The following is a 27241-nucleotide window of genomic DNA, read 5'->3' on the forward strand; positions in this document are numbered from 1 at the left end:
AATTGGAGTCCGAGTCCTGAAAACAGCCTCTTCTCAACATGTCTCAAACACAAACCAAACTATTCCAGTCTTAGCTACAACTACAGTGTTTAATGCCGGGTCAAATTAGACATGGTTTGTGAGCAGCCAATGAAGACCATAGGCTGGCATTATGCAAATTTGTTACATTGTTACATAGGTATGTAACTGGAAATAAGACTGGAATTGCTGATGACTCTGAATTTTTAAATATTTTTTTTTTTCTTTTAGAAGACAATAACTTTATATATCATTCACTTTGATTTTTAAAACTTTGCAGACCTTTTATATTCACAAACAATCATATTACACACTGTATGAAAGGTAATTTTCGAAAAAGCATAATAGGGGCACTTTAAAATGAATCGTCACAAAAATAGTTGAATAGATTAATGGCAGTATAATGATTTGACAATCCATGTCAAAATACTTTTTGTATTAGTTTTAAACCATATAATAACCTGTTTTATATCATTTGAAGCATACCAGACTTCTTTTTTTGCTTCAAATGTGTATTTGTGCTATATAAAGTCCCATTTCGTTATATAACACAAATTAATTTATATATTTTGAAGTGAGGCTTTAATTGTCCACATATATTTAGGAGACACTGAAATGTTTAAACTGTGTGTTTTTCAAATTCTACAGAAGAAGCATGTTTGAACACAGCATGGGCTACGGTCCAAAGGCCAGACAAGTTTAGTTTTGGTTTCCAGAAAATAGTTTGTCATCTTGTGCTAAACATCTTTTTTTTTTTTGGCTGACCCAGCATTTTTAGTTAAATCTTTGATGCGTGAATACAGCAAAGTGAACATATGTCATTTGGTCACACTTTTAAACTTAAAATGTCTTTTTGTTATTTCTTTCAAGGTACAGAACAACAGTACTTTGGGGGAAAAAACAGATGACACACCTGAAGGACACGATGCCCCGGTTGAGGCCAGTTTTGTATTTGGACAGAATATGAGGGACAGAGCAAAGGTTTGATTCATCTGATCCTGATGTTCTCTGTGTGATTTTGTCTCATTCATGTATGGACTGGGTTATATATTGAATATTTACAGTACAGTACAGTTTTGCTGTCAATATAAAAATGAAGCAACATTTGGAATATTATTTTTATTTAGTTCGTTTCCCTTTCCTTCCCTGACTTGAGTATAAATGCATTTAAACTGATGTTTTAATAGTATCTCTCAATTAAACTTCAGTAGAAAAAAAATTCAATTCATTTAGTTAATCAGTTCAAACTGATTCGGGGCAAAAAACAAAACATTCTTACCAACCCCAAACTGTTAAACGGTAGTGTATGTTGATAATATTGCTGTTTATTACTTATATGTGTTATATTGTCACACTTACATGAAAATCATTAGATACACTTTTCAACACATGCCTTTGTTTTTTATACTAGATTTGATTTGATAATGTTTTAGTTTTTTTTTTTTTTACTTGCAGTATAGTAGATTTGAATACAGTTTGATTTTTATTATTGGTTACTGTTTTACTGTTTTCAGAGAAAATACATGAGATATTATGATTATTTAATCCCTTTCACTATATTTTAAATCTAGGGAAAAGGTAAAGATATAATTGATCTAATTATCATCCAGTCCTAATTCCAAATAAATGTCTGCAAATCAGAACTTTTAATGTTCCTTATTTAATCTGCTGTCCATAACTTTTGGCGCTCTAGTGGTAAATAAACAGAACTGCATATGTCTTGCGGAAGAACATTGTAGCCGGAGCTACTTCTCTCTGTTTATGACGAGCCACGCAGGTACAGGGCTCCTCCACAGCAGTGCCCACCCAAACTAGTCTGACTAGTCTGAATACAAACACTTATTATAGGTGTACCCTAGTGATTCAGGACAAGACAAAAACACAGTTTGGGAAATGAATTCATGATGTACTTGCTCATTAAGTATTTTTTGTCAACTTTGAGCACAACAAAAGTTATGGACTGCAGCTTTCAATTGTGCAATAATTTAGAAGTAAAAAATAAAAAGCTTGGTTTTGGAGTTTTGTTTGAAGTATTGCATTTGCTGCAGGTGGGTAACAGCTGGGACTCTCAGAATACTGATCGTCTTCTGCCAGAAAATTCAGAGGAAACAAATTACTTCTTGCAGTGCACCACTTCTAGGTACTGCAGTTCAAATGTTCATGTTCGTTTTTAAGACATTTTACAGATCTCCTCAGAAAGGAACTTGTAACTTTTCTTGGCATCAATATTGTTTCTTTTAGCACACAGAAACCTGACAACAGCAATGCCAACAGTGTGAAGTTTGTCTTTGGGCAGAACATGTTGGATCGCGTCTTGGTAAAGCGATGCATTCCTTTCTTTTTGTCAGAATTTGACATGCTCAAGTTATCATAGATCACAGTTGCTGAGTATCAAGACTTGTAAACACTCAATCCCACTTGTACTGCATACTTCCAGGCGCTGCCGAAACTCAGCACAGAACTACCAGGGGGCAGCAGAGAGTTTCAGTCTGAGATGGGCCTGTTCAGCCAGCTTTCATCCTCACAAGATCAAACTGTGGAGAAGAGTATGTGTTCCAGACCACATCACAAGCCTGACCTGACAAAAATCATGTTGAGTTTTGAGATTAATGGCTCATCGTTACTATGGCCAAAATGAGAACACTGCCGTGTCAAACAGCTTTTCTGGCCACACTGAAAGCAAAATGTTGTGACAGTAATTTCATTTTTATTATACAGTTAGATTTTCGGGTGTTTGCAACAAAAGCAAGCATAAAGTCAGAAGCATAATCACATTTTTTAAATGTGAAAACCATATGCAACTATTTCATGTTTCATAAATGCATTTTTCATTTATAAATAACAATTATTGCTCACCTGCTTTTTTAGTGCATGTTAGGATTGTGCGAAAATGCATATTTTCAAAATCTATACATTTGCATATGCCTGCCTCCAGAGCAAGACATCGATGAATAGTTTCACATCATCACAGCATAGGCCCCGCCCTCTGTCATTCAATGGCTTAACGGCTAACATTTGCCTACACTGGATGTGTGTGTTGCGTCGAAAGCAAATGGAACCCATAGACCTAATTCAGAGCGGCAGCATGACGAGTATGAAAGCAAGGCTGTAAGGGATAAACTTACCGTGTTTTCAATGGCATCCGCTGTAAAAGCTCCTAGATCACTCGTCATTTTCCACAGCTCATATTTCCTGGAGTTTTTTGTCAACTCAAATTTCTTGGAAAAATATTTTTACAGTGTTTCGTCAACAATTCAAAAACACATTAATAACAGTTCGACCCACTGAAGAGATGTATGTCTATCCCGTTAAAAATCAAAGATGGCATTGCTGTGAATAAGGTCTGTTATAATCACTGACGCTATTTACCTCGATACAGTATACAGGTGCACATTCAATTTATGATGTACTCCACGCACTTGAGTCTGTCGACAACAGGACAAATGGAAAGAAAGTTCGTTTTGACGCGTCCCGCTTAAACAGCTCGTTTGCGTCTACAGACTTCAGAAGGATCCCAGCGTCAGTAACAAATGGTTTATTTTAATGGCGTCCCGGATCGCGTCGGAGGATTATGTTTGTTCGGAGCATTTTGTTTCGTCAGTGAGGCACAGTGTAATGGAGAGTTTGCAAAGAAACTTTTTTTAAAAGATGAAGCATTCAGCTGTAGTGACGGTTTTATATGGATAATGTTTTTAAAACACTTAATGGCGTGCAACAGTTGATACTGTTTCCTATGCAATGATGTTAGCCAATCGTAACTTTGTCCATTTACTGACAAGCTTAAAGGAGCCGCCCCTTAAAATCGGATCATTTCAGACAGAGGGTCAGAATTAGGGTTTTGAGAATCATTTGTTTTTTGTGCAAAAAATCTTTAACATTACAAGTGAACCTCAAGGAACACATTAAAATAACAAAACCAAAAAAATCAGGACAAATGTTTTTTACCGATAGACTGGTTTCAGGTTGACATGGCCGTGAGCGGATATGTTTCTAAGAATATAGTTAACCAAGATGCGTTCTTGTGTAAAACAACAACGGAGCACAAAATTATAAAACCGAACATGGGCCTTGAGACATTCATATAAAGTTATTGATTTTGAATCCCTCAAAACAAATGTAGCAGGATGTTCAAAATATAGTGTAACAACATGCAGTGAGCATGTTAATTAAAGCTCAGCCACTAAAAATATAGAAATGAAAAACAAGTATAGATGAAAATGTAAACGTATGCTAGTTAATATACTATTCTCACCAAGGCTGCATTTATTTGATCCAAAATACAGTAAAAAGAAATGTTAAAATAACGGTTTTATGTTTTAATACATTTTTAATTGTATTCCTGTGATCAAAGCTGAATATTCAGATCATTACTCCAGTCATCTACGTCACATGATCCTTCAGAAATCATACTAACATGTTGATTTGGTACTTAAGAAACATCCATTATTATTATCAATAATAATAATCATAATTCAAAAGAACAGCATTTATTTGAAATATAAATCTTTTGTGACATTGATCAATGTGATGTTGATCAATTTAACACATCCCTGCTGAATCAAAAAACATTTTTTCCCCAAAATAAAATAATCTTTATGACCCCAAACTTTTGTATGGTAATCTAAGTTACATTTTCTACCATTTTCTTGCACCACTGTTAGGAACCACTGCGCTAAATCATTAAAGTTAATTTCTGTGATTCTATAATGTTCTGTAGGTGACAGCATGAAAGAGTCTCTGGAGGAGTCGGCGGCGCGACACGAAGCACACAAGCCCCAGAAGTGTTTATTAGAGCGGGTGGAGGTCAGGACAGGAGAGGAGTCTGAGAGCAACGTGCTGCAGGTGAGGGCAGCTCTCGCATCTGAGCGATACAGACACATGAGAAGATGATGCTGCACTGTCCTGTGTGTTTTCAGATGCAGTGTAAGTTGTTTGTGTTTGAGATGACGTCTCAGTCGTGGGTGGAGAGAGGATGTGGAGTGCTCAGGCTTAATGACATGACATCAGCGACAGCGGATGACGGCACCTTACAATCCAGACTGGGTAATGATGTTGTAAAAGGCCTTGGTCGAATCTCCTTCACTCTTTACATTTTACTGTGAATTTGCTGGTGTTTTGATAGTGGACATGTGCCAGAGTAAAATGGCCAATGACTGACGTTTAAAGAAATAGTTCACCCAAAAATGAAAGTTTTGTCGTCATGTATTCATTTCATTCCAATATATGTGTGCTTCCTTGAGCCACAAAAGGAGGTCTAACGCAGAATATCTAATCTTTTTTTTTCATACATGTAGTTCTGTATTTTAAGTCTTATGATATACACAACTGTTCAAACATTTGCTGTCTGTAATATTTTTTTAAATTGTTTTTGAAAGTCATTTGTTCACCAAGGCTGCGTTTATTTAATCAAAAATACAGTAAAATCTGTAATATTATGTAATATATTATTATAATTTAAAATAACTCTTTTCGATTTTAATGTTAAAATGTAATTTATTCATGTGATCAAAGCTGAATTTTCAGCATCATTGCTCCAGTCTTCAGTGTCACATGATCCTTCAGAAATCATTCTATTATGCTGATTTACTGCTCAAGAAATCCATGTTGTAACAGTTGTGCTGCTTAAATGTTTTGTGCAAATAGTGATACTTTTTTATTTCAGGATTCTTTGATGAATAGAAACCTTTGATCAATTTGTTAGTCTTAAACAAATGCTAAAAGGAGCATGCTAAATAAAGGCATTAATTACATTTAAAAAAAATGACTGACCCCAAACATTTGAACTATTATTTCAAAACAATTTAAAGTGAGCCGATAAAATGCTCAAAACAGCTAAATTTATTGTATGCTCCTTTTACACAATATTTTTGCAAAATGCATTAAACATATTCAAAAACAGCTCATGTTCATTACAGAGCTGTCTGCAGATTTTGGAACTGTCACAAGGGGGAGCTAATACTTGTGTTTTATACGCCATGGGTGCTCAAGTCAGTGGCTGATGCCAGTAGTCTCAGAATGGCCAAATACTGGTCATTTAATTGATCTTTCCTATATACCGACCGACCTATAACTGTGTGAAACTTTTGGTTGACAAATTTGCAACAAATTCTCTTGAAACATGTTTGTCAGACACAAGTTTTAGAAGTAGCATAGGTGTAGTTCATTCACAGCGTAGTGTCTCTGATCCTGGTGTTTGTTTGTGGCTTGCAGTCATGCGGACTCAAGGAAGTCTTCGAGTGATCCTCAACACTAAGCTTTGGCCTCAGATGCAGGTGGATAAAGCCAGCGAGAAGAGTCTCAGAATAACAGCCATGGACACAGATGAGCATGGCGTCAAAGTCTTCCTCATATCTGTAAGAATGATTATAGTCGTAATGAGAGGCTGTGAACAGTGAGGGTTAAGTGTTTGGTCTTATGTGGTCTCATCTCATCTCTCAGTCCAGCTCTAAGGACGCTGCCCAGCTCTTTGCAGCCCTGCATCATCGTATCCTGGCGCTGAGGAGCATTGGGGGTCAGGAGTCTGACGGCCAGCCGGATCCCCCCGCCGGAGAGGTCATCCGCTTCAGCGACGACGACGAGTCCCGCACGCCCCCCAAAGCGGCTACGCCTGATCCAGGTAATCTTTCATGTCAAATTCTATGAGCTTGTGGTTGTGGCAACTGCCACTAAAGATGTTTACGCTCTACACTGGTAAGGTGCAGAATAAAAAAAAAACATACAGATGGTGGACAACCAGAATGCCTATTACCGCCGCGCCAGCCGCCGCGGGGAAAATAAATTACCGCGGCGAAAATAAACCAGCCGCATTTCAAAGTCGTTCCCGAAATGACCGCCAGGTGGCGCAAAGGGACATTTTGCAAAACAGCAGCAATTGCCGTATTTTAAAATGTAAGTGGGTTAAATATAAAACCCTAAGCCTAATAGGTATATTTTTCATATATATAAATAGGCCTATTAGGCTACAACAGAATAGAACCAAAGATAGAATCAATTTTAGAACTGAAAAAATAGAATCAAAAGTTAAAAATAGAGACGATATTAGGAGCAATGACGCTGAATATTTTTACTATTCTATTGAGGAATTAGATAAACGAAGAGCTCTCGTGAGCGATACAATTGCATAGTAATTTATAGTGATTTCAAAAGCAGTCCTTAAAAAAAAAAAATTACATGGAGTAGTGTGGCATAATTTTTGAGAGATTACGCGGAACGCGTTTTAGTTAAGATCCTGGTTTCAATGCCTTTCAATGTAGATAGGCTAGGCTACTGCTTTAAAAAAAATTCACAACGCGTTTTGAGATTGTTTTAAATTAAACATTGAAGTTTAAAATGTAGTGTTTTGGCACACCAGGCCGAGTGGCGTTACGCATTGTTCAAAAATCAGGTTTTATTCTGGCATGTTGAACTGGCGTTAGATTTTTTATTTTTATTTATTAGATTTAGATTTTAGGTTTCGTTAGATTTATTTTTCTCATAACGGCTAAAATAACTTAATATATGCCTTGTCTTCATATGGTTTTTATCAATAAACTAGTGTTTTCTGACAGTGTCGACTGCAAAGATGAAGTTGACGATCGCCATATTTGTAGTGAACGCACCTAGAGAGAAATGCACAAAGACATAATCAGAGAGTAGCCTTTTTCTTTTCGTTTTGAATTATTTCGTTTGAAGACATTTCAAGCTTTGTGTATTTGATGTATTTATCATGTCTGTGTGAGGCATACGCTGAGTTTCGTTAAATTAGGAGGATGAGATGCGCTCCAGCTGACGTGCAATGCAAGTGACCTCGCGGGCGCCTCTATGATTAGTGTCTGTTTGCTTCTCTTACTTATTGAATCCAGACAATCGGGTGATGAAAAAATGATTAAAATTAAGATACAATTTATAGAAAACGAAATTCACTTTAAAAAAAGGTTTTCTACTAAACAAAACTTAATGAAGTGGTCAAAATCATGTCTGACCCACTCCATATCCATCTCTCGATATAATGCATCCTATCTTACTCGTGCTGTTCACTTTTCATATTCAACATAGATTGAAAAAACAACATTATAATATTTTAACAAATATGATACTAAATGAGATTATTTAATGTCTACAACAGTATAGTAGGCCTATAGACTCTATTTGTACAAATTGCTGCACGTTAATGTAATTAAATGAAACCTTGTAACGAATTCACACTGTATGGTAGACTGTGTACAGTTGAGACACCTTAAATAACTTGCGTTCGCAGCAAGCACAAGTTGTGATTTTTGCTGTGCACTTGCATATTAGTGTCAGCTGGGAAGGAAATATATAGACCAGACCTCTTGGAACTTTAATTGAATACATAGCATTGGTAAAGCATACTGAAATTACAGCCCTACAAATGTATTGGGCCTATACTGAAAATAAATGTATCGAATTTAAGCAAAGTAGCCTAAATGTTAAGACTGTAAGTCCTTTGCTTTTTTACGTAGCCTAAAGGACTCTTATAGCCGACTTTGGGTTAATTTAATTTGTAGAGGATTTTTTTAACTCAAACATTAACACTGAAATAAATTAAACTAAATTATTGTAATTTTTTGGCACACCACGACGAGTGGCGCTATTCATTGTTCTAAAGCCAGGTTTTATTCTGGTATGTTGAATTAGTGTTCGACAAACGCGTTCATTTGAATGAAGAGCACACTGGAACGATAGGCCATGTAGCAAAGAGTGAATGGTGGCCGCGTGGTTGAATGTACGTTACGATCATTTAGATGACACGGGTTCGAATCCCGATCTAACTTGGACTACTGGTGTTTTTATATTAGCCTATTAATGCATTTTATAGTCTATTGTTGATGCAGAGAGATTTATCTTCTAAAACATAGTTTTTTGCTTATAGCCTATTTACAAAATAAAATCGCCATGCATTTCCATTTTACACTAAGGAACAAATATTATACAATGACTTTACTTCTGTAGCCTATAATAATTTATATATATGACGTTTAAACGACAAACAATGAAATCAGAACCAGTATTCTGTTGCGTTCATGGTTCCAGTGGCAGTAATGCATCCACGGCTTTTCAAAATGTCTCAAAGCGTTTTGAGATTGTTTTGAATGAAATATTGAAGTTTATAATAAAGTGTTTGGCACGACGAGTGGCAAACTCTTTGTTTTGTTTTGCAAACTCAGCTAGCCTGTGGGGGGTTTGGAGAAGGCAATAGTTGCTTTATCGTGGGGGTGCAGGACAGAGGTGTTAATGTTCCGTCTTTCATATGGAGAGTGTCGGAGCCAGCCTGATGAGCAGGCAAAGGCAAAATTCTTTTAAGGATTAATCTCAAAATCTCCAAAAGTCCATAGCCTATGACATCAGCTGTATGGTGTTTTTTTTACGCTGAAATGCTTCATTTCGAGAAAGACCCGCCGCGCGCAGTGAGGGAGACCAAAACTTACTAAAAAAATATCCAGCGCGAGAAAGGCAAAGAAAAACGCATGTTCTTAATTTATGTTGCTTTGAACTTTTTTCGTTTTGTACCGTTTTAATTTTTTAATTTAGCTGCAATTTCTTTGACAATAGAAATTTAAAATGTTGCAAGAATAGGCCTAAGATTCTGTGTTTCTTATTTTGCATCACAAAGGGAATAAACTCTATCGATGCAACCCTGTTTAAATAAATAAACTGTCCCGACACTTTATTCATATCTTAAAATGTGCGATGGGTTTTCAAACTTAATTAATTTTCTTTTTCTTTTACATTTTCATTGTTTATTTTTTAATTGAAAGCAATAGGCCTACTGTAGGCCTATTGAAAGTATTTTTCTGATTTGTTCGATCTTTTTTGAAAAATGTCTTCCGTTGATATGGTCGGGTATCACTGTCAGTCATCTCAATCTCGTGAATGATTCACACACACACAAAAAATAATTAAGCAGATTAATCTTCATTTTCTGGTGCAATCGGCTGACAGTCTTCATCAGATGTGTCGTCTTTGCAGCGGGAATGTAGCAAATTTATGTTGTAATGTACAATTGATAATTAAACAAGATGTTTGACTTTAATAAACAGATACATATTTAAGCATCAAGAACGGAAAAACATAAACACTGTCGGCTACACTGAGATTCGATCTCAGATCGTTTGAAGCTCCGAGAGGCTATTGATAATGCTTTGACCACAGAGCTACCGTCTGAATAGCCAACGTCTACTATTTTCTCTGTTTTAAAAGTTTGTAACATGTAAGGCTATTTAGTTCTGAATATAACAAAGAATGCTTAAACCGACTACATCGGTTAGGAGCTGCAAGTCCTGAAAATGTTTTAATTTCACGGTAAATTATTTTAATTTATTTCACTGTTATGTGTCAGTTAATAAATCTACAAACACATTAAAATAACACGAAGTAAATGACAAATAACCTATTGACATAGCCTTTCTAAATTATAGAAAAACTGGGCACACAATGTTAACGTGTGTCTACTTTGTTTAAATTAAATGAATTTGAATTCGTTTAACCACAATATTTATCTTGAATTTATCTGTGACCTCAGCTCAGATTACTGCCGCGGCAGATTACGGCATAAAGAGAATAAACTGACACTTTTCAAAGTCTGTGATTACAGCGCCACTCAGCGGTAAAAGGCAGCAAATACACATCCCAATTTTGCCGCCGCGGGAACGGCGGCGGTAAAAGTCTCATTCAGGGGTGCGTTTCCCGAAAGCATCGTTGGCCAACTATGGTCGCAAGTTCATCGCAATGCCCATTGAACTCTATTGGTAACGACGGAACTTGCGACCATAGTTGGCCAACGATGCTTTCGGGAAACGCACCCCTGGTTGTCCACCATCTGTAATCTATATTTACGTGGTATTATAAGGAACTACTTTAAAGAAGATGTTCCTAATAGATTTGGCTTCAGGACCCAGATTTTACAAAGGACAACCCAGCACAAATTTGTATGAATTTTTTTTTTTTTTTATCATAAAAAACAAAAATGCCCTTAAAATCAAGCATGAAATGTATCCATAGATTACCATAAGCAGCAAAAATTAAATAATTTTTTGCCCACATTAATTTATTAAAACCTTAAAAAATAATAGTTCTTACATCAAATGACTTGAATACATCTTTTAAATGAGCATGTTTTTAATTTTTTAATTTAAATTTATTTTTATGTTTTTTGGAGGCTTACAGTCAAAAACATCCAGTTGATACTGATATCATAATGAAGGAAAAAAAGCCTAATTTTAAATGAAATAAAAAAAGTAAGTAGTTTGATGTGATATTTTTATTCTTATTTCTTACTATGGTAATAACAATTATTAATAATAATAATAATAATAATGTATTTTTTTTTTGTCCACCAAATCAAAGTCATGTGGTCTAACCAATATGCAGGGAAAAAAGCCATAAAACAAGACGTTTTACTGTCCTTAAATGGAAATTTGAAGTTCATGAATTGAGACTGCTTTCACAAACTTTAAACTAGATTTTTAAGTGAAGCACTTATCTCTCCCTTTCCTCCACAGAATAAAAAAGGTAATTACGACTTTTTATCTCACAATTCGTACTTTTTTTTCTCGCAAATGCGAGTTTACAAAAGTCAGACTTGCGAGATATAAACGAAATAAAATATGAAATCTGTGCTTTGCAAATTTAATCCGGTTTTGTCTATTATTTTCAGGTACCCCAGAGGCTGGTGTGTGTTCATCCACAGGTGACACACAGTGCTGAGCCTGCTGCTGTTTTCTATCCCACAATGCCTCACTGCAGCCCTCTGATCAGCTCAAATACTATGCAGGTGTTTTTCTCCAAACTCCTTCAGGTGTACTATAGTCATGTGTTCAGCTGGTTTTATTTATTGCATTTTTAACCGCAAAAAAAGACTGCACACGTAACACTCTCAATGTCATCATATTGATGAAAATGAGAGGCTCTTAGTGTTTTAGTAAACCATCAAGATTTCTCAAATGTCATAACTCGTTTATGTGAGACTTAATTATTCCATCCCCTCCTGAGTAGAAACAGGATAGAGTGCACGCAGAGACCAACCATCTCAGTTTCAGGTTCAGCTGCACTGTTTAAATCTTCCCTCACTCACTTTAGATCTCAGAAGGATTTCAGATGAGTCATGGGATGCGCAAGCAGCATTTAGTTTACTCGGTAGTTTGCTCATATAGTGCTGTAGAACAGTACAATGTTGAAAGAGAGCTGATCACTCATGAGACTGCTCTTATCAGAATCAGAAACATTCACAATGCAGCTTTAAGTGGACCTCATTTATTACATTATTCATATTATATCAAATTTGTTTAGTCTATTTACTTAAAGGAAAAGTTTACCCATAAATGAAAATGCTGTTGTGTCTCATGTCATTTCAAAGCTCTATATGCTGCAAAAGTTTTTGAGGGTTCTGGAAATTCACAGAACATGGGTTTGGCATGACATGAGGGTGTGTAAAACAAAGACCGTTTTCATTTTTGGGTAAAACGTTTCAACTTTTTAAAAATCGTCACGGCGAGGTTGACCTCGCCAACAAACAAAAGGAAGAGTTGTACAAATACTTACTGTAAATTATCCTCCAGTTTCAATGCAATAGTACCTTTTCACACAGTATATTTTTATGAAAATGTCCTGTATATCAAGAGTTAGTATTGTACATGGTTTAGGATCGCAAGTTTTATAGCAAAATGTCTTATTAATGATGACATTAATTATTATCATAAAATTGGTTCTGTATTGTCTGTTACTACAATAATACTATTTACAGTGTTTTTCATATATAACATATTTTGTTTATTGAAGAGTTTTTGTCATTAAATTAGTGAAAGAATGTCTCATTTAACAGGAATTTTGTTAAAAAATAGTGATTAGTTTGACATTTGGACTATTTTTATTTTATTTTTAAAGAGTGGAATCACTTTTTTGTGATTGCGGAGCCTGTTGGGTTGACTCTCACAGGAACATATCTGGGTCGTAATTCACACTAAAATCCAATCATTTGTTAAGATCTTATTTTTGTAGATAACATTCATCCAACCTCAATTTTTAGCAGTCTACTTTATTCTGAAAGAAAATGCATTCTCATTATTGTAATGCAAATCAATATTTTTTAAATGTACATCAAGGTGGTATTTGTTATACTGCCTTTAATTTGTGTATTTAAAACTCTAGTGTGCTTATTTGTCAAAAAATGATCAAAATAATGCCATAATACAAAACACATGAATGGCCTTTAATTAGGCTTCATTGATATATTATATTATATTATATTATATTACAGTTATACATACATTTGTATAACAATAATTTTAATAAGTAATAATAATTTTGTTGTTGTTTTGTTTTGATTTTAGGGTGAATGTGACCTAGATGTTTTTTGCAAGCTTGGCCCTTTTATAAAGTTGTAAGAGTTCTTTTTGAAGAAGCACAACCTGATCTTAAGTGCTAGAAGGCAGGTGTGTCAGCTAGTGTGGCTCAGACATCACTCAAAGGCGCAGTACTACCAAACAACATACAGAAGCCTCACACAATGTAGTCAAAGAAGGGCTTTTCCCACTCTGCTGCTGAATATCCTTAATACACTGCCAGCGATCTGTACTCATTTTTAGCATATTCACAAAATGTTACAATAGACAATAATGTATGGTACACTGTCTGACTGTTTCTGTCAACACACATGCTGTAATGTGTCGGAAGCAGAGGATCCATTGCTCCATCCTGCCATTCACATAGAGGAAGAGCAGGGTGTGTAGCATATGATAAGAAGACTAAAGAAAGAGTTGAAATAATCATCCTTCATTCTGTTTTTCACCTAAATGTGTTCAGATGAGAACAAGTTACATTTTGTAGTTTTATAGTAGGATACTCTTCAAACACGCTTTAATTAAAATATTGTTAAAAAATAAAACGAGAGATATGTAGATACATTGTTCAAAATGCTAAATAGGCCTTTGTTATAAATTTATCCAGTTTAAAAGTTAAATAATATTTTTGTCCTGTTTGCAGAGGTTTTAGTGTTTATACCAACTACAGCACTTAACTGTTTTATTTTGTGTTGTACTTGCTTTGCTTTTAGCATTACATTCTGTTGTTCTCCTTCAGAATGAATGTGTTTCTATACAGTTAGATTTTTTCCCATTAATATGAAAGCACGTAAACTAGCAGGGCTAAAGGTTTACAAAACAGATGTTTGCTCAGTGCGATTTGATTGCTGTAAATGTCTGTAAATGTTTACATTCGGTGTGTTAGAGGCAGCAGATGTATAGGACACACTTTTTTTTTTTTTTTTTTTTTTTTTTGGTCTTTTTTTGGGTTGTTTGTATAGACCTTAGAGAGACTGTGAACATGCCGGTGCTATTTCTGGTCCAGAACAACTCAACTGCACTGGTCTCGTGGTTTAAATATACAATTTCACTCTGGTGGAAGCGTTTAGAGATCATTTAGAAGGGCTAGGCTGCTATTGGAATAAACATCTGTTGGCTTCACTGGAATAAGTTTGTCTTTTTGTTAACCACGAATTTGAAACATGTAATAATGTGGGCATATATTTGGTCGGTTATAGACATTTCTGTTTTCCATTAACCATGTGACAAGTTGCACCATTATAAAAACCCAAACCTAGAATATGCAAATGATCTTGTCTTTTTTTTCCTCTTCCTTTTTTATTTCTCCATTATGCATCCAGCATCTCAATCATATTTCTTTTTTAATGGATTATATTGTATTCATGTTTGCAATTACGAATAATTCAGACCATTTCACTTTTCCACATACACACATCTGCTGATTTTACATGTGAAATATGATGCTGCTTCTAAGTCACATTATTCTGCCACTTGGAAACCTGTACCGCCTTTGTTCCATAAAGTCTTTTTCTTTGTCTGCAATCTCTACGCTGTCTGATTTTTTTCTTAAATATGTTACATTTTTCTTAGCTGGTTGCAGTTTTCTGTAAAGTGTCTATAATGACACCTCAGCGCCAGCTTGCTTGCCATTGCTATTCAGAGGCTGGAGGCTTTCTTGTTCAAGAGAAATTTGATTGGTCAGAAATGTTGGTAAGCCATTAATGTTTTGTCCATTTCCCAGTTGGGAAAGACTCATAATTCAATTCAATTGACATTTATTTGTTTAGCGCTTTTCTCAATACACATCATTTCAAAGCAGCTTTACAGAAAGTGTCCATATGATCCCCCACAAGTAATATAGTTGACTGGCCACATTAACTATCGCACACATTGTTAGCTCATGCACACTTACACTCTGTCTCCAAAAACACAGAAAATAATTTATTATAAAAAGTCAATCTAACGTAACTGTTCAGATCCGATTTGTGTGTCCTTTCGTCTCTTTCGTTTTCCAGAATGGTTTCTATGCCAGTAACTTTGCGTTGTTAGGCAAACCCCACAACAACAGCAACGTGGAGGGGTTTGCAATACAGATGTTGTCTTATTTACAACATGTTGTGTAAAATCCACGCAAAATCTGATTAGAGCAGTCGGACTAAAATAGATTTTCAGAAATGTGATTTAAATTGGATTTAAAACCACATATGAATGTAGCGCAAAAAGGATTTGTAAAAATTGCATTTCATGTGATGTTTTTACAGTTCACACTTGTTAAATATGATCGGATTTCAATTGAATTTGGACTGACAGTCTGAATAGCGGCTGCAGCAACAAAGGCAATCCAACACGGAGCAAAATCGTAGGTCACTATGCAACTCACACAAAGACGATACAGGACAAAGGGCAGAATCAAACCAAGTTCCTACATACGGGAGCTAAAAGAAATTAAACTAGAAACAGGTGAACATAAGAAGTTACAATGGAAACAAATTAGAATTGGGAACACTGGAATCAGGAACTAAAACCAAGGAAAAACAGGAACATACAAACCGAAAGTGCATGGAAATAAAAAATTCAACTTGACTTAACGTTAAACTCATAGTTGACAATTTCAATGGCAGGTTTATTTTATGGCAAATTATTTAAGCAAACTGAAATATAGGATTCGCCAAATATTTGTGTATGCCTCAGAACATCATATTCATCCCTGAAAACCTGGACCAATGTCACCAAAACAATATTCCTCTGCAATGATATTGATCTTGAGGTTTAGCATGAAATGGACGCTATGTTACACACTACATAAAAGGTCATATCTGAAAAAGTATAATGGGGGTATTCCAGAGAGCCATGTAATAAATGTGTACATCTGTTGAAAATTATTATTACTTTTGTCAGCTTTATAAGTTCACTACCATATAGATGACCTTAGTTACTCAAGCATAGACTAAAAGCCACAAACTCCATTTTTAACTTGATTTTAGTATGACAGAGCCGTGGTTAAGCAGAGGTCACAGTGGAGGTCTGTGTACTTTAAGAGATCCAATGTTTTCTTCCATTCTCTCGCGCTTAAACGGTTTAAAGGTCAAGGCCATTTTGAGCAAGTTATTTTTGTTAATGGATGTTTGGAACCTTTTTTTTTTGTAAACTAATTATAGCTTCATTTATACTAGAACTGCATACTAGAAACACCAGCAAAACTTTGACGGTTGGCTTTGTTGTACAAATAGCCACAGAATAAAAACAGATATTGGCTGCATTATGTTATTTTGACAAACTACAGGTTAAGTGAAGAGATTTCAATGTTCATGTCCACTGCTATTTGCTTTATTGTTCCTATAGTTCATATGGAGGCCCATAATCTATTGTAATCTATTGAATTTGTGAAATATTTTTTTAAAAAGTGTTTTTGTGCTGTCTTAAATGCTCTCAATTGATGATTACTACAAATAAATTTTTAAGTGGCTTTAATGTCCAAATATTTTCTATTTTTTTAGATAATTATATATCAGTGGCGTGCGGTCCATATAAGGTGTGAATGCTCTGCATACCCAAGCCATTCGTGGACTTTAATATTAACACTATAAATTACTATAAATTCCCTTGTTTGAGGTGTACCATAAATCTTACATGATAAAATGTTGGAAATTATACATGCGTAACTCTCCGTCATTTATTTATGTGCCAAACGATGGTAATTTTCTTACAGTCTGCCACTTACTGATAGAGTCACATACAAAATGGACAATTCTTATTTTTATGGCACGAGGGCTGGGTTATCTAATAGCCTGACGAGTTTCAACTGTTCTTCTCCAGTAACCTGTTACGATAAGCCGTTTCACTGCTATATGTCACAATAGAAAAGAAAAGATTACACTTTCATGCTGACTTTAAGGTAACGTTACTTCTGGTCGTTTTAAATCCTCTGCTGTTAAACTCCTTGATTACAATCAATTTGAAGCACTAAACGCAGAACTGAAACAAAGATCAGTTTAATTCTGTGATGAAGGCAAAGCAGCAGCAACTGTAACTGACATTTGACAAACAGAACATGGAACATGTCAGTTTACTCTTTATTTCAATGGTCCACTTTTGCTGCTGCCGTTCAAAAGTTTTGGATCGGTATGATTTTTTTATGTTTTTAAAAGAAGTCTCTTCTGCTCTTCTGCATTTATTTGATAAAAAATAAAAAATAAAGTCATATTGTTAAATATTATGACAATTTAAAATAAAACTGTTTTCTATTTTAATTTATTTTTTAAATGTAATTTATTCCTGGGATCAAAGCTGAATTTTCAGCATCATTACTCCAGTCTTCAGTGTCACATGATCCTTCAGAAATCATTCTAATATGATGATTTGATGCTCAAAAAACATATATATATATATATATATTATCAATGTTGAAAACAGCTGTGTGCAATTTTTTTTCAGGATTCTTTGACGAATAGAAAGTTCAAAAGAACAGCATTTATTTGAAATATAATCTTTTGTAACAATATAAATACCTTTACTGTAACTTTTGATCAATTTAATTCATCCTTGATGAATAAAAGGATTGATTTCTTTTATTTCTCCCCCAACAAAAAATACCTACTGACCCCAAACTTTTGAATGGTAGTGTTTGTTACAAATGCTTTCTATTTAAAGAATCCTGAAATAAAAAAGTATCTCCATTTCCACAAAACATTTAAGCAGCACAACTGTTTTCAACATGGATTTCTTGAGCAGTAAATCAGCATATTAGAATGATTTCTGAAGGATCATGTGACACTGAAGACTGGAGTAACGATGCTGAAAATTCAGCTTTGAGAATAAATGACATTTTACTATATATTCACAGAAAACAGCTGTTTTAAATTGTAATACTATTTGACAACATTGGTAATCAACATTATATGCAACAAATGCTGGTGATTGTGCTTGTATTGAACTTAATGAACTACACCTGTGGTTGAGTGAACTTGAGTGAAACTGACTTCAAACATTTACTAAAATAAACTCCTGAACCCCAAGTCTTTGATTTGATCAAGCTTGGTTTGATATTTTGTTATCCAATGTAACTTTTTTTTAGTTTTTATCAGGATAAAGAAGTATTTACTATATCAATGTGTTGAATGTGATTTCACCAAATGCAACATTCCAATCAACCAATCAGATTTGAGGGACAAGTTTACAGTTTATGTAGAGTTTAGGCTTACAACTGAATATATCGATCCAGGAACATGTTGCACTTGGCAAAATCACAGTGACCATAACAATGTAGTGACTGAAAACATGTACAGTAGAAGAAAGTACACAAAGAGCAATTATCCTCAATGCTTGGTTTGATATGTGAAAATATCTTTGTGCTTTGACTCCACTAGGGCATTTCTGTAATTTTCCATAGCTCTGAAACTCGTCACTCATTCTGGACAGCTTCAGTTCAGTTTATTTTAACAGTGAGGGTGTGATATGTCAGCTTTGGTGAGATCTGTCGAGAAAGAGTTTGCATGCGTGAGGCCGTGAATGCAGCATTTCAGATGAACTGTGAGGAACACTTTCCCCTAAACCTTTCAGAGGAAGTCAAAGTGTCTCATGCTAACAGCTTTAGGACAATAAACACAAGTTCTAGAAAAGTCTTCATAAATATACAGTCATGTCTCTTGATGTGGATGATTCATGTGGACACTTTTCTCTCTTTTTTAAGTTCAAGGCTAGCTAATTTTTTAATTTCATGTTATTTTTTTAATTTATTTTACTGTGCCACTGACAAAAATGACCCTTTATAATATTCCTCTTTTTTGTGCAGCAACAAATGACGTTGCAGGATTTCAAGTCTGAAATTTTAGCACATTATTTTTCGTTCTTCCAGACACAATAAGGTGGTGGAAGCCTCAGTGCCACATCTCGCTTCTGTCCGAATGTTTATGGATGCAGATGTTTGAAACGCACGTTTGTATACATGGACGTAGTCATACTCGTGAGTGTAATGAGTACGTGTGCGGCGTCTCTCAGCGCTGATTGTGGGTTTCCTCACTGTTCCCTTTCAAAACAAATGTGGTCAACCACAGAAAATGTTCCCTGGATGAATCACCGACAGAGATGATGATAATTACCCTCTCCATTAGCATGCTCGCGGTGGAGCTGTGGAATCCGTTCAATTTTGACATATTATTTATTCATTTTGGATTCATATTATGTCGACTGTTCTCTACTGAATCATGTAACTTAAATCTATTTTTCTGTATTAAAGTCAGCTTAATCTACATTTTAAATATATCTCTAATCTCACTCTTTTTCTCAGGTCTTTGTTTTATGAGATTTGGCTCATTTGGTTAAAGCGTTTGGAATTGTACTGCTCACATTGAGCCATCATTTAATCTTTGATTACATTCTAAAGAGTCATTTTAATCAGCTAATTATTAGCAGACAAGGGCAAATCTGTGCCTGAATATGTGTCTATGTTCTCAATGCTTTCTGCAAAATATCCGCTTCAATTGTGGAATGAGTAACATTGATGAATCACTCTGTGTTCACATAAGCTGAAAGAAAATAGGATACGAATCAAATCTATTTGTATGAGTTTGATCCAAACTAAATTCTGAGGCATCTGATTAAATATGATTAAAATCACTTCTCAAACAATTAGATGTTAGCCAGTCAACGGTCCTCTTTAAAAGTCCAGAGTATGACACGTTTCCACACAATCAGTTCTCTTGTGTGCGACGAATGTGTTCAGATTTGGAGACTACCCTTGTGAAAAACACAAGTCTCACTCATTTTGAATTTACACAAGTTTGCCTCATTACAATCACAACCAATGTGGACGTGCTAGCAAAAGTGACTATAGTCTAACTAAACAAAAAATGTATCTCGCCGCATACATTGGAATTTGTCAGTCTAATTGACTGTCTAATTGAATACAACCAGAATTAAAGGGATGGTTTGCCCAAAAATGAAAATTCTGTCATAATTTACTCACCCTCATGTTGTTCCAAACCTGTATACATTTCTTTCTTCTGTTGAACTCAAAAGATGATGTTTTGAAGAATGTTGGTAACCAGACAGTCGACGGCGGCCATTGACTTCTATAGTAGCCTAAGTCAATTCCAACATTCTTTAAAATATCTTCTTTTGTGTTCAACAGAAGAAAGAAACTCATACAGGTTTGGAACAACTTGAGGGAGAGTAATTGATGACAGATTTTTCATTTTTGGGTGAACTATCCCTTTAAGAAAAATTGCTCCGCTTCCCTGACAAACTGCAAAGAACACAAAACTGAATGCAAAGTTTCTTGTGGAAACACAAAAGCGTTGGAAGATAATTTTACTTCCCAAACCATGTCCCTTTAGGGGCTCTGTAGAGTTGTACCAGATCCTGATTCTCGTTTTGAAAGTATAAAATGGACATTTGGACAGTTTTTGCGTTTTTTTTTTTTGCAGTGTCTCAAGGGAGCGCAGCAAAGCAAAAGCATTGAAATATAATTTTTCCTCCCATCTCATATTTTCCATCATCATGTCCCCAAAGAGCAGGGCTCTGCAACTCCAGTCCTGCAGTGCCAGTATCCTGCGGACTGGGATGGGATTAAAAATTGTATAAATGCTTTTGCGTTTACTCGCAAAGGTTTTGCAAATGTGAACTTTGTTAGTCGTGGCCTAATGGTTAGAGAGTCTGACTAGTAATCCGAATATATTTCAGTGCTTTTGTGAGAGAACGCAAAGTTTCTAAGGGGGGTTTAAAATACTTTTGCGAGAGAAAGCAAAATGTTTTGCGAGTGAACGCAAAGTTTCTTGGGGGAACGCAATACTTTTGCGGGAGAATGGAGAAGCATTAAAATATAACTTTTCTTCCCTTCTCAATTTTTTTTCCTGTCGCTTGTCCTCTTAGGGACTCTGTAGTAGATGTATTTTAGGGCTCTGTAATAGACAAACTGCCTGCTTGAAGTCAGCATGAAACAGAACTGGCGATAGTATTTTCATCCCTATTGGGATGTATATCCGAGTGAAACGGCTTCTGGAACAAACAAAAAAAGTTGGGCGGGACTTGATTTTGTCCTTCGGGAATTGATCGGATGGTTGTGGTTTGCATTGGCTGTGATCTCATGTGATTGACAGGATGTCCCGCCCTCACGCCAGTGAACACATCATCAGAGAAGAGAAGAGATGTCACTGCAAGAGGGAGGGGAAGTTATAATCACTAAAGATTACGAGTGCACATGAATTAAAAAAATATGTGCATGGATAAATAAAATACTGCAATATTCCATTAAAAACAAGAATTCTCAATTTTGATTTTATGGTGACTTTAAAAAATAATACTGGTAACGATACTTTTCTGAGTAGTGTTAGGTTTCACGCTGAAGTCCTCTTGATACAAAATTAGACAATCAGAGCTCGTAATGAGACTGTTCTGGTTGAAAACCTTCTCGTGCACTGACAGCCAAATCAGTGACCACTTTAACATGAAAACTGAGCCCAAAGCCTTGATTTCAGGTAATCGAGACCAGCTTCGTCACCGGAAATAATGACTCACGACATGTTTAGTCTGTCTGGGTTCACCCGAGTGATCCACTCAGATGGCCAGTGAGATTCAGACACTGTATAATGACAGGCAAACAGAAGGGCCTGGCAGTGATAGATGATGTTTGTGTTGAGGAGATAACGTAACACTCTCACGGCTCAAAGGAGTTTACCATCCAAATTACAGTGATCGATTCCTCAAAGCAGAGCAGTGTTTGCTTAGTGTGATCACCCTGCAGGCTCGCCAGAATCTCTCGTCTACATGCATTCTCATTTCAAAGTCAAACGAGCCTGTGGCCGTCTATTACTACGTGCTTCTCTCTGGCAATGGACAGCAGAGGGCGCTCAGCACATGGCCAATTACAGCATCACCATGTAGGCTATTTCAACTTGTGTTTGAAATGTTTGGAAATAAAGCCTGGATTGTTTAATTTATATTATAGATTACAGGCTACACTGCATTAGACTCTTTTAGCTCACAGCAAGAACCACATAAGGGGAAAGAGAAATCTAATCTTACGGTTAGATAAGCAATATAAAAATAGAAAAGTCATAAATGAGTCTCGAAAGGCTCTTACAGGCTTTAATGTTAAATCACAACTGCCTTCTCTGCCTATTGAAGCATTTGTCAGGAAACGGCACCGTTTGTGCCTGAACCTTTCAGGGCAAAACCTTTTTTAGAGTTTCATTTGAAAAGGTACTGCGAATCTGTCAAGAAAACTTATTTTCCCACATCAGACCCAAAGTAACTTGGCCATCAACATTCATAGACGTTAGGAATCCACCTCTTAAAACCAGTAAAATCATTTAAATAAAAGCTCATTTTAGGTAGAATAAATGTAAAATTATTTTAAAATTTGGTTTGCATTACATGCATAACCAAGATAAATCTATCAACTACTGTGACTTCAATATTGTTATATACTTTTTAATTTTTTTTTTTAAATGACAAGAGTTATTTCAATAATAATACAACATTATGCAGAATTAGAACAAGTGGGGAATAAAAAAAAAATAGTGTTTAAAAGTAGGTCAATAATGTGCATGTTTTAAAAACTTGTTAGAGCTTTTTTTAAAGAAACACTATGCAATTTTCTTTTGTTCAAAATTAACACAATTCAAATGAGTCAATACATCTCAATCATTCTTCCAAAACGTGTTTTTGTCTTACCCTGATTCACTATGGTAAGCCTGTTATAAGTGTTTATATTTTAGACCCTTCTGGATGGATCGTGGGAAATTGTGTACATGCGTCACTCGCCTGTCCGTGTCTTGTCATATTTGTAAATAGAGAAAAGTTGCTCCGGCTACTTTGACGCATGTATGGTGTGGGAGTGGCAGAGGTTAGATGTCACAATGAGTGAGAAAGGTTGACATGGAGCAGCTAAATCTCGAACCTCCGGGGAATCACCCGTTAAAAAAAAAAAAAAAACGTGACAGAGCTCGTAATAAAACAAGAATCAACATCGGCTTGGTTTTCGGAGAAGACGAGAACCGAGGGATTTGAAAAGTTGTAAAAGCGACGCAGTGATGGTGTTTTTATTACTCAACAAGTGAGTAAGGTATTTTATTGAACAGATGAATTGCCATAGGTACAGTTGTGGTCATAATTATTGGCACCCCTGGTTGTAAAAATAAAATCTCCATTGTTCATCATTCAAAAAATTCGTAAAATAATTCTGACCACAACTAGCTCTCTAACAGAGTTCATTGTAAAGCATGATCTATTGTGAAGGGTCATATTCACCCGCTGTCACGCGGAGCTGAAGCACAACCAAAACAATGTTGTTCTGCAAAATGCATGCAGTTTTGTTTTTAACCGCTAGAGGGCCAAAAGTTACATAGTGTACCTTTAATTGATATTAATAGTAAATGTAAATCTAAAGCAATTACTTTACAGTTAGGTTTAACTTTTAAGATGTCTTGCTTTGTGAATGTGGTATTTCCCCATCATACAAACTGTGGAAACAGTGGGGAAAAAAACCTTGACAAAAATGTTGATAGTCTGATAAAACATAAGAAATAAGTTGCTGATATTTGAAGACAAAGATGTGTAGTGTATGAACAAAAATAAAATAGATGTTAGAGAGAGATTCTTACACTTCTTGGCAAAAGGAAGACAGTGGCGAAATGTTTTGGTTGGAACTTAAACTTTTATTACAATGGTAGTAATGATTCATTTATAAACAGACTTCTAATAAGCTTTAGTAATTGAGTTATTATTACCAGTAATACAATTTCTCATAAACTGATTTCTATATATCTTATATCCAAAATGCTACACCTTGTATAAATGGTTGACAGATATTCCAAATATAAAATGTGTAAGAATTAATTAAGAACAGATTATAATGTATAATATTTGTTATAAAGTTCTGTTTAGATGCATTTACCCCATATTGTTCTGTAAAATTTCCCACAGTTGCTTGCTTGAAGACAGTGCACTTATTTTTAAAAAGTGGATTTATGAGCTGGTAATATACAGTATATGGATTCTTTCAAATTCAATGAGGTGAAAAGTTTAAAGATCAGCTTCCATGACTCAGGCTTGCTTATTGGAAAGCCAGTTTGAATGCTTCCTTCTTAAAGGATTAGTTCACCTAAAAATGAAAATTATGTCATGATTTACTCATTCTCAAGTTGTTCCAAACCTGTATGAATTTCTTTCTTCTGCTGGGCACAAAAAAAAAAAAAAAGAGATTTTGAAGCATATGGGTTGGCTAACCAAAAAGTTGATATACCCCATTGACTAATATACTGTAAAATACTATAAAAGTCAATGGGTGCCGTCAACTGTCTGGTTACCGACATTCTTCAAAATATCTTCTTTTGTGTTCGGCAGAAGAAAGAAACTCATACAGGTTTGGAACAACTTGAGGGTGAGTAAATGATGACAGAATTTTCATTATGGGGTAAAACTATCCCTTTAATTTCCTTCTTAAATATCAAATTAGGCATTCAAATCCAAAACTCCTGCTCAGTTTAATTTTTAGCCAATTCATTGTTGACGTCTAAATCATTCAGTCCTCCCTCTGAGTATGGCTTTATCAAAGATTTTCTAGTGATGTGTTCCAGCTTATTTTTCCATATGAACTTATTTGAAGAGAGTCAACAGATTAGTTGTTAAAGTCAACACAAAGATATAAAGTTGGATAAACCGCTTTAGACAGTAGAATTCTCCCACTGAAGACACAATGGCAAATGATAGTTTCCTAAGAATGATCCCGCAGCTGTGTAATTTAAATGCTGTAATGTACTGTAAATGCATGTCATTTTTAAAGGAGCAGTTTCTCTCACAGTCTTTTGAGTCTCAAAGTCTCAGAGTTTGCAAGTGTGTGTTATGTATATTTACACTGGCATTTATTCACGTACACCAAGAGCTGGTGACGGTAATGCATCTGTGTCAGGAATGGCCATTCACTATGAACTGAGACTCGGGGGATTATGGGTAATGTGTTGTCCTGAAGGGATTCATTTTTCTCAACTTACATTTATCATCCAGCAGTGAGACCGAGAGGAGGATGGAAATGAAGTTCGTGAAACCTCACTTTAAAATATACAACATTCAGAGACTTGCAGCAGACGGAATGACATTTTTTTTTCTTGTCATGGTGTAAAGTTGTGTTTCCTGCTGGAACGCTTGTTTTTACAGCTTTCGATATAAATGACAATGACTGATGTTCTTATTTTCACATTTGTGCAGTTAATAACATTGATTAGACAAGTGTAGCACACAAGCATTCAAACTCTTGTCCATCTGTTACAATATAACCACACAAAATTGCTCTTCTGAAAACAAAACAAAACAATAGACAAAACAGGAAAATGTACAGCTTTTGTAACTATTTGACAGGTTTTAAATTTTTTGTCAGAGGCTGAGATATAAAAGCTCATAATGTTTCTGCTACTGTACAAAGTGCATTGATATTTATTAATTTAATAGTAACAATCTCAAAAAAAAAAAAAGTAAAAGCATGACAGTATAATAAATCACAAAGGGTTGGTTTTAAAGCTGATACAGTTTATTAAACATGTTATATATCGAATGAAATACATATGAGATCTTTTTGGCACCAAAAAAATGAATAAATAATATGTTCTCGTTAAGTCAGTGATTCTACATCTAAATAAATAAACATAACATAACTTACTCTTTAATAAATATACATAATTTGTTATATAGATGCATTGCATCAATGTTTATTGCAGTTGGTCAACAGGGTCCAACAATGCTCGAGCTGAAAGGCTGTGTGTGTGTGTGTGTGTGTGTGTGTCAGTGCGCACACTGGGTTAACAGGACGTCCCACTGCAGCAGGTGGAACAAGACTGAGGCCATATGGATGGACAGATAAACTCTGTTTGCAGTTACTCCAAAGAAAGTAAAAGAACCAATACGATTAACCGCAGTGACAGATTAAGATATAAATGGATTATACAACAACATTTTGATATTGTGCTGATATTTTGTTATTTCTCAGCTTGATCATTATTGGAATTATTTTGTACATTTAAAAAAGTGAAACTGTGCATTTAATATGTTATTCTTACTTGACCAGACCTTATTTGTGTGTGTGTGTAACAATGTAGCCAAGTTGAATCAGCCAAATTATTTGTTTTTAACATGAATAAAATCAGTTACTAATTCAGATTCATTTTTTATAGTGTAAACAAAATAGCTTGCATGAAATATCAGTTAAAGGGATAGTTCACTCAAAAGGACCATTTTGTCATCACATTTTGAAGATAGAAATCATCATTATTTTTATTATTATTATATATTTTTTTGGATAGACAATGAAAGTCAATGGTCACCAAAACTGTTTGGCTACCAACATGCTTCAAAATATCTTCTCATGTGTTCCACAGAAGAAGAAAAAAGGTAATACATGTTTGGAACAACATATGAGTGAATACATTATTGGTTTCATTTTTGGGTGAACTATCTCTTTATTGCATAAAAGCAATATCATACTAGAAACCATGTTAATATTCAATATAGCACTCTTGCATGATATTGCTTAAACATTAAATAAAAGTTTCCGAATGCATAGGGTATTTGATTATGAACGTGGAATACAGGATATTCTGAGGTGAAATCAGATTCGGTTTCATAACAATTTTGTTCTATTTCCGCATGCTAAAAGATTCTTACAACCATATACATGCACATTATTACACAAGTGTATTGCATAAATCTTCAATTTGGTTTTATATATATATCTGTTCATATATAAAAACAAAATATATACAAAATAAAAAACAATTTCTATTAATGTTTGTTACAGCAGCACAAAGTCTGTAGACCTCTGCAAGCACATGGTTGGTTGAGTTTTAAGGCCGGGCGCGCGCTAGGGCTTAAGTCCTCTCCTGTAATTATATCAGTGCTCTAATGAACTCATCAGA

General features: G+C 35.1%; 2 protein-coding genes across 3 annotated transcripts in view; one reads left to right on the plus strand and one right to left on the minus strand.

Annotated features, from left to right (window-relative positions):
- ranbp3a (RAN binding protein 3a) overlaps positions 1 to 12833 on the plus strand; it is a 22628-nt gene extending 9795 nt beyond the window's left edge. Inside the window, exons 10-18 of the mRNA XM_081358006.1 lie at positions 889 to 999; positions 2067 to 2158; positions 2260 to 2335; positions 2456 to 2564; positions 4736 to 4860; positions 4935 to 5061; positions 6229 to 6371; positions 6457 to 6634; positions 11675 to 12833. Coding sequence (XP_081214132.1) covers positions 889 to 999; positions 2067 to 2158; positions 2260 to 2335; positions 2456 to 2564; positions 4736 to 4860; positions 4935 to 5061; positions 6229 to 6371; positions 6457 to 6634; positions 11675 to 11724 — 1011 coding nt within the window. The 3' untranslated portion in view covers positions 11725 to 12833. The remainder of the gene's footprint in view (positions 1 to 888; positions 1000 to 2066; positions 2159 to 2259; positions 2336 to 2455; positions 2565 to 4735; positions 4861 to 4934; positions 5062 to 6228; positions 6372 to 6456; positions 6635 to 11674) is intronic.
- The window catches only part of pole4 (polymerase (DNA-directed), epsilon 4, accessory subunit), a 349858-nt gene that overhangs the window by 89572 nt on the left and 233045 nt on the right, over positions 1 to 27241 (minus strand). The window lies entirely within an intron of this gene.

The sequence above is a fragment of the Scardinius erythrophthalmus genome, assembly GCF_964197995.2.
Source record: "Scardinius erythrophthalmus genome assembly, chromosome: 25".
Lineage (NCBI taxonomy): Eukaryota > Metazoa > Chordata > Actinopteri > Cypriniformes > Leuciscidae > Scardinius > Scardinius erythrophthalmus.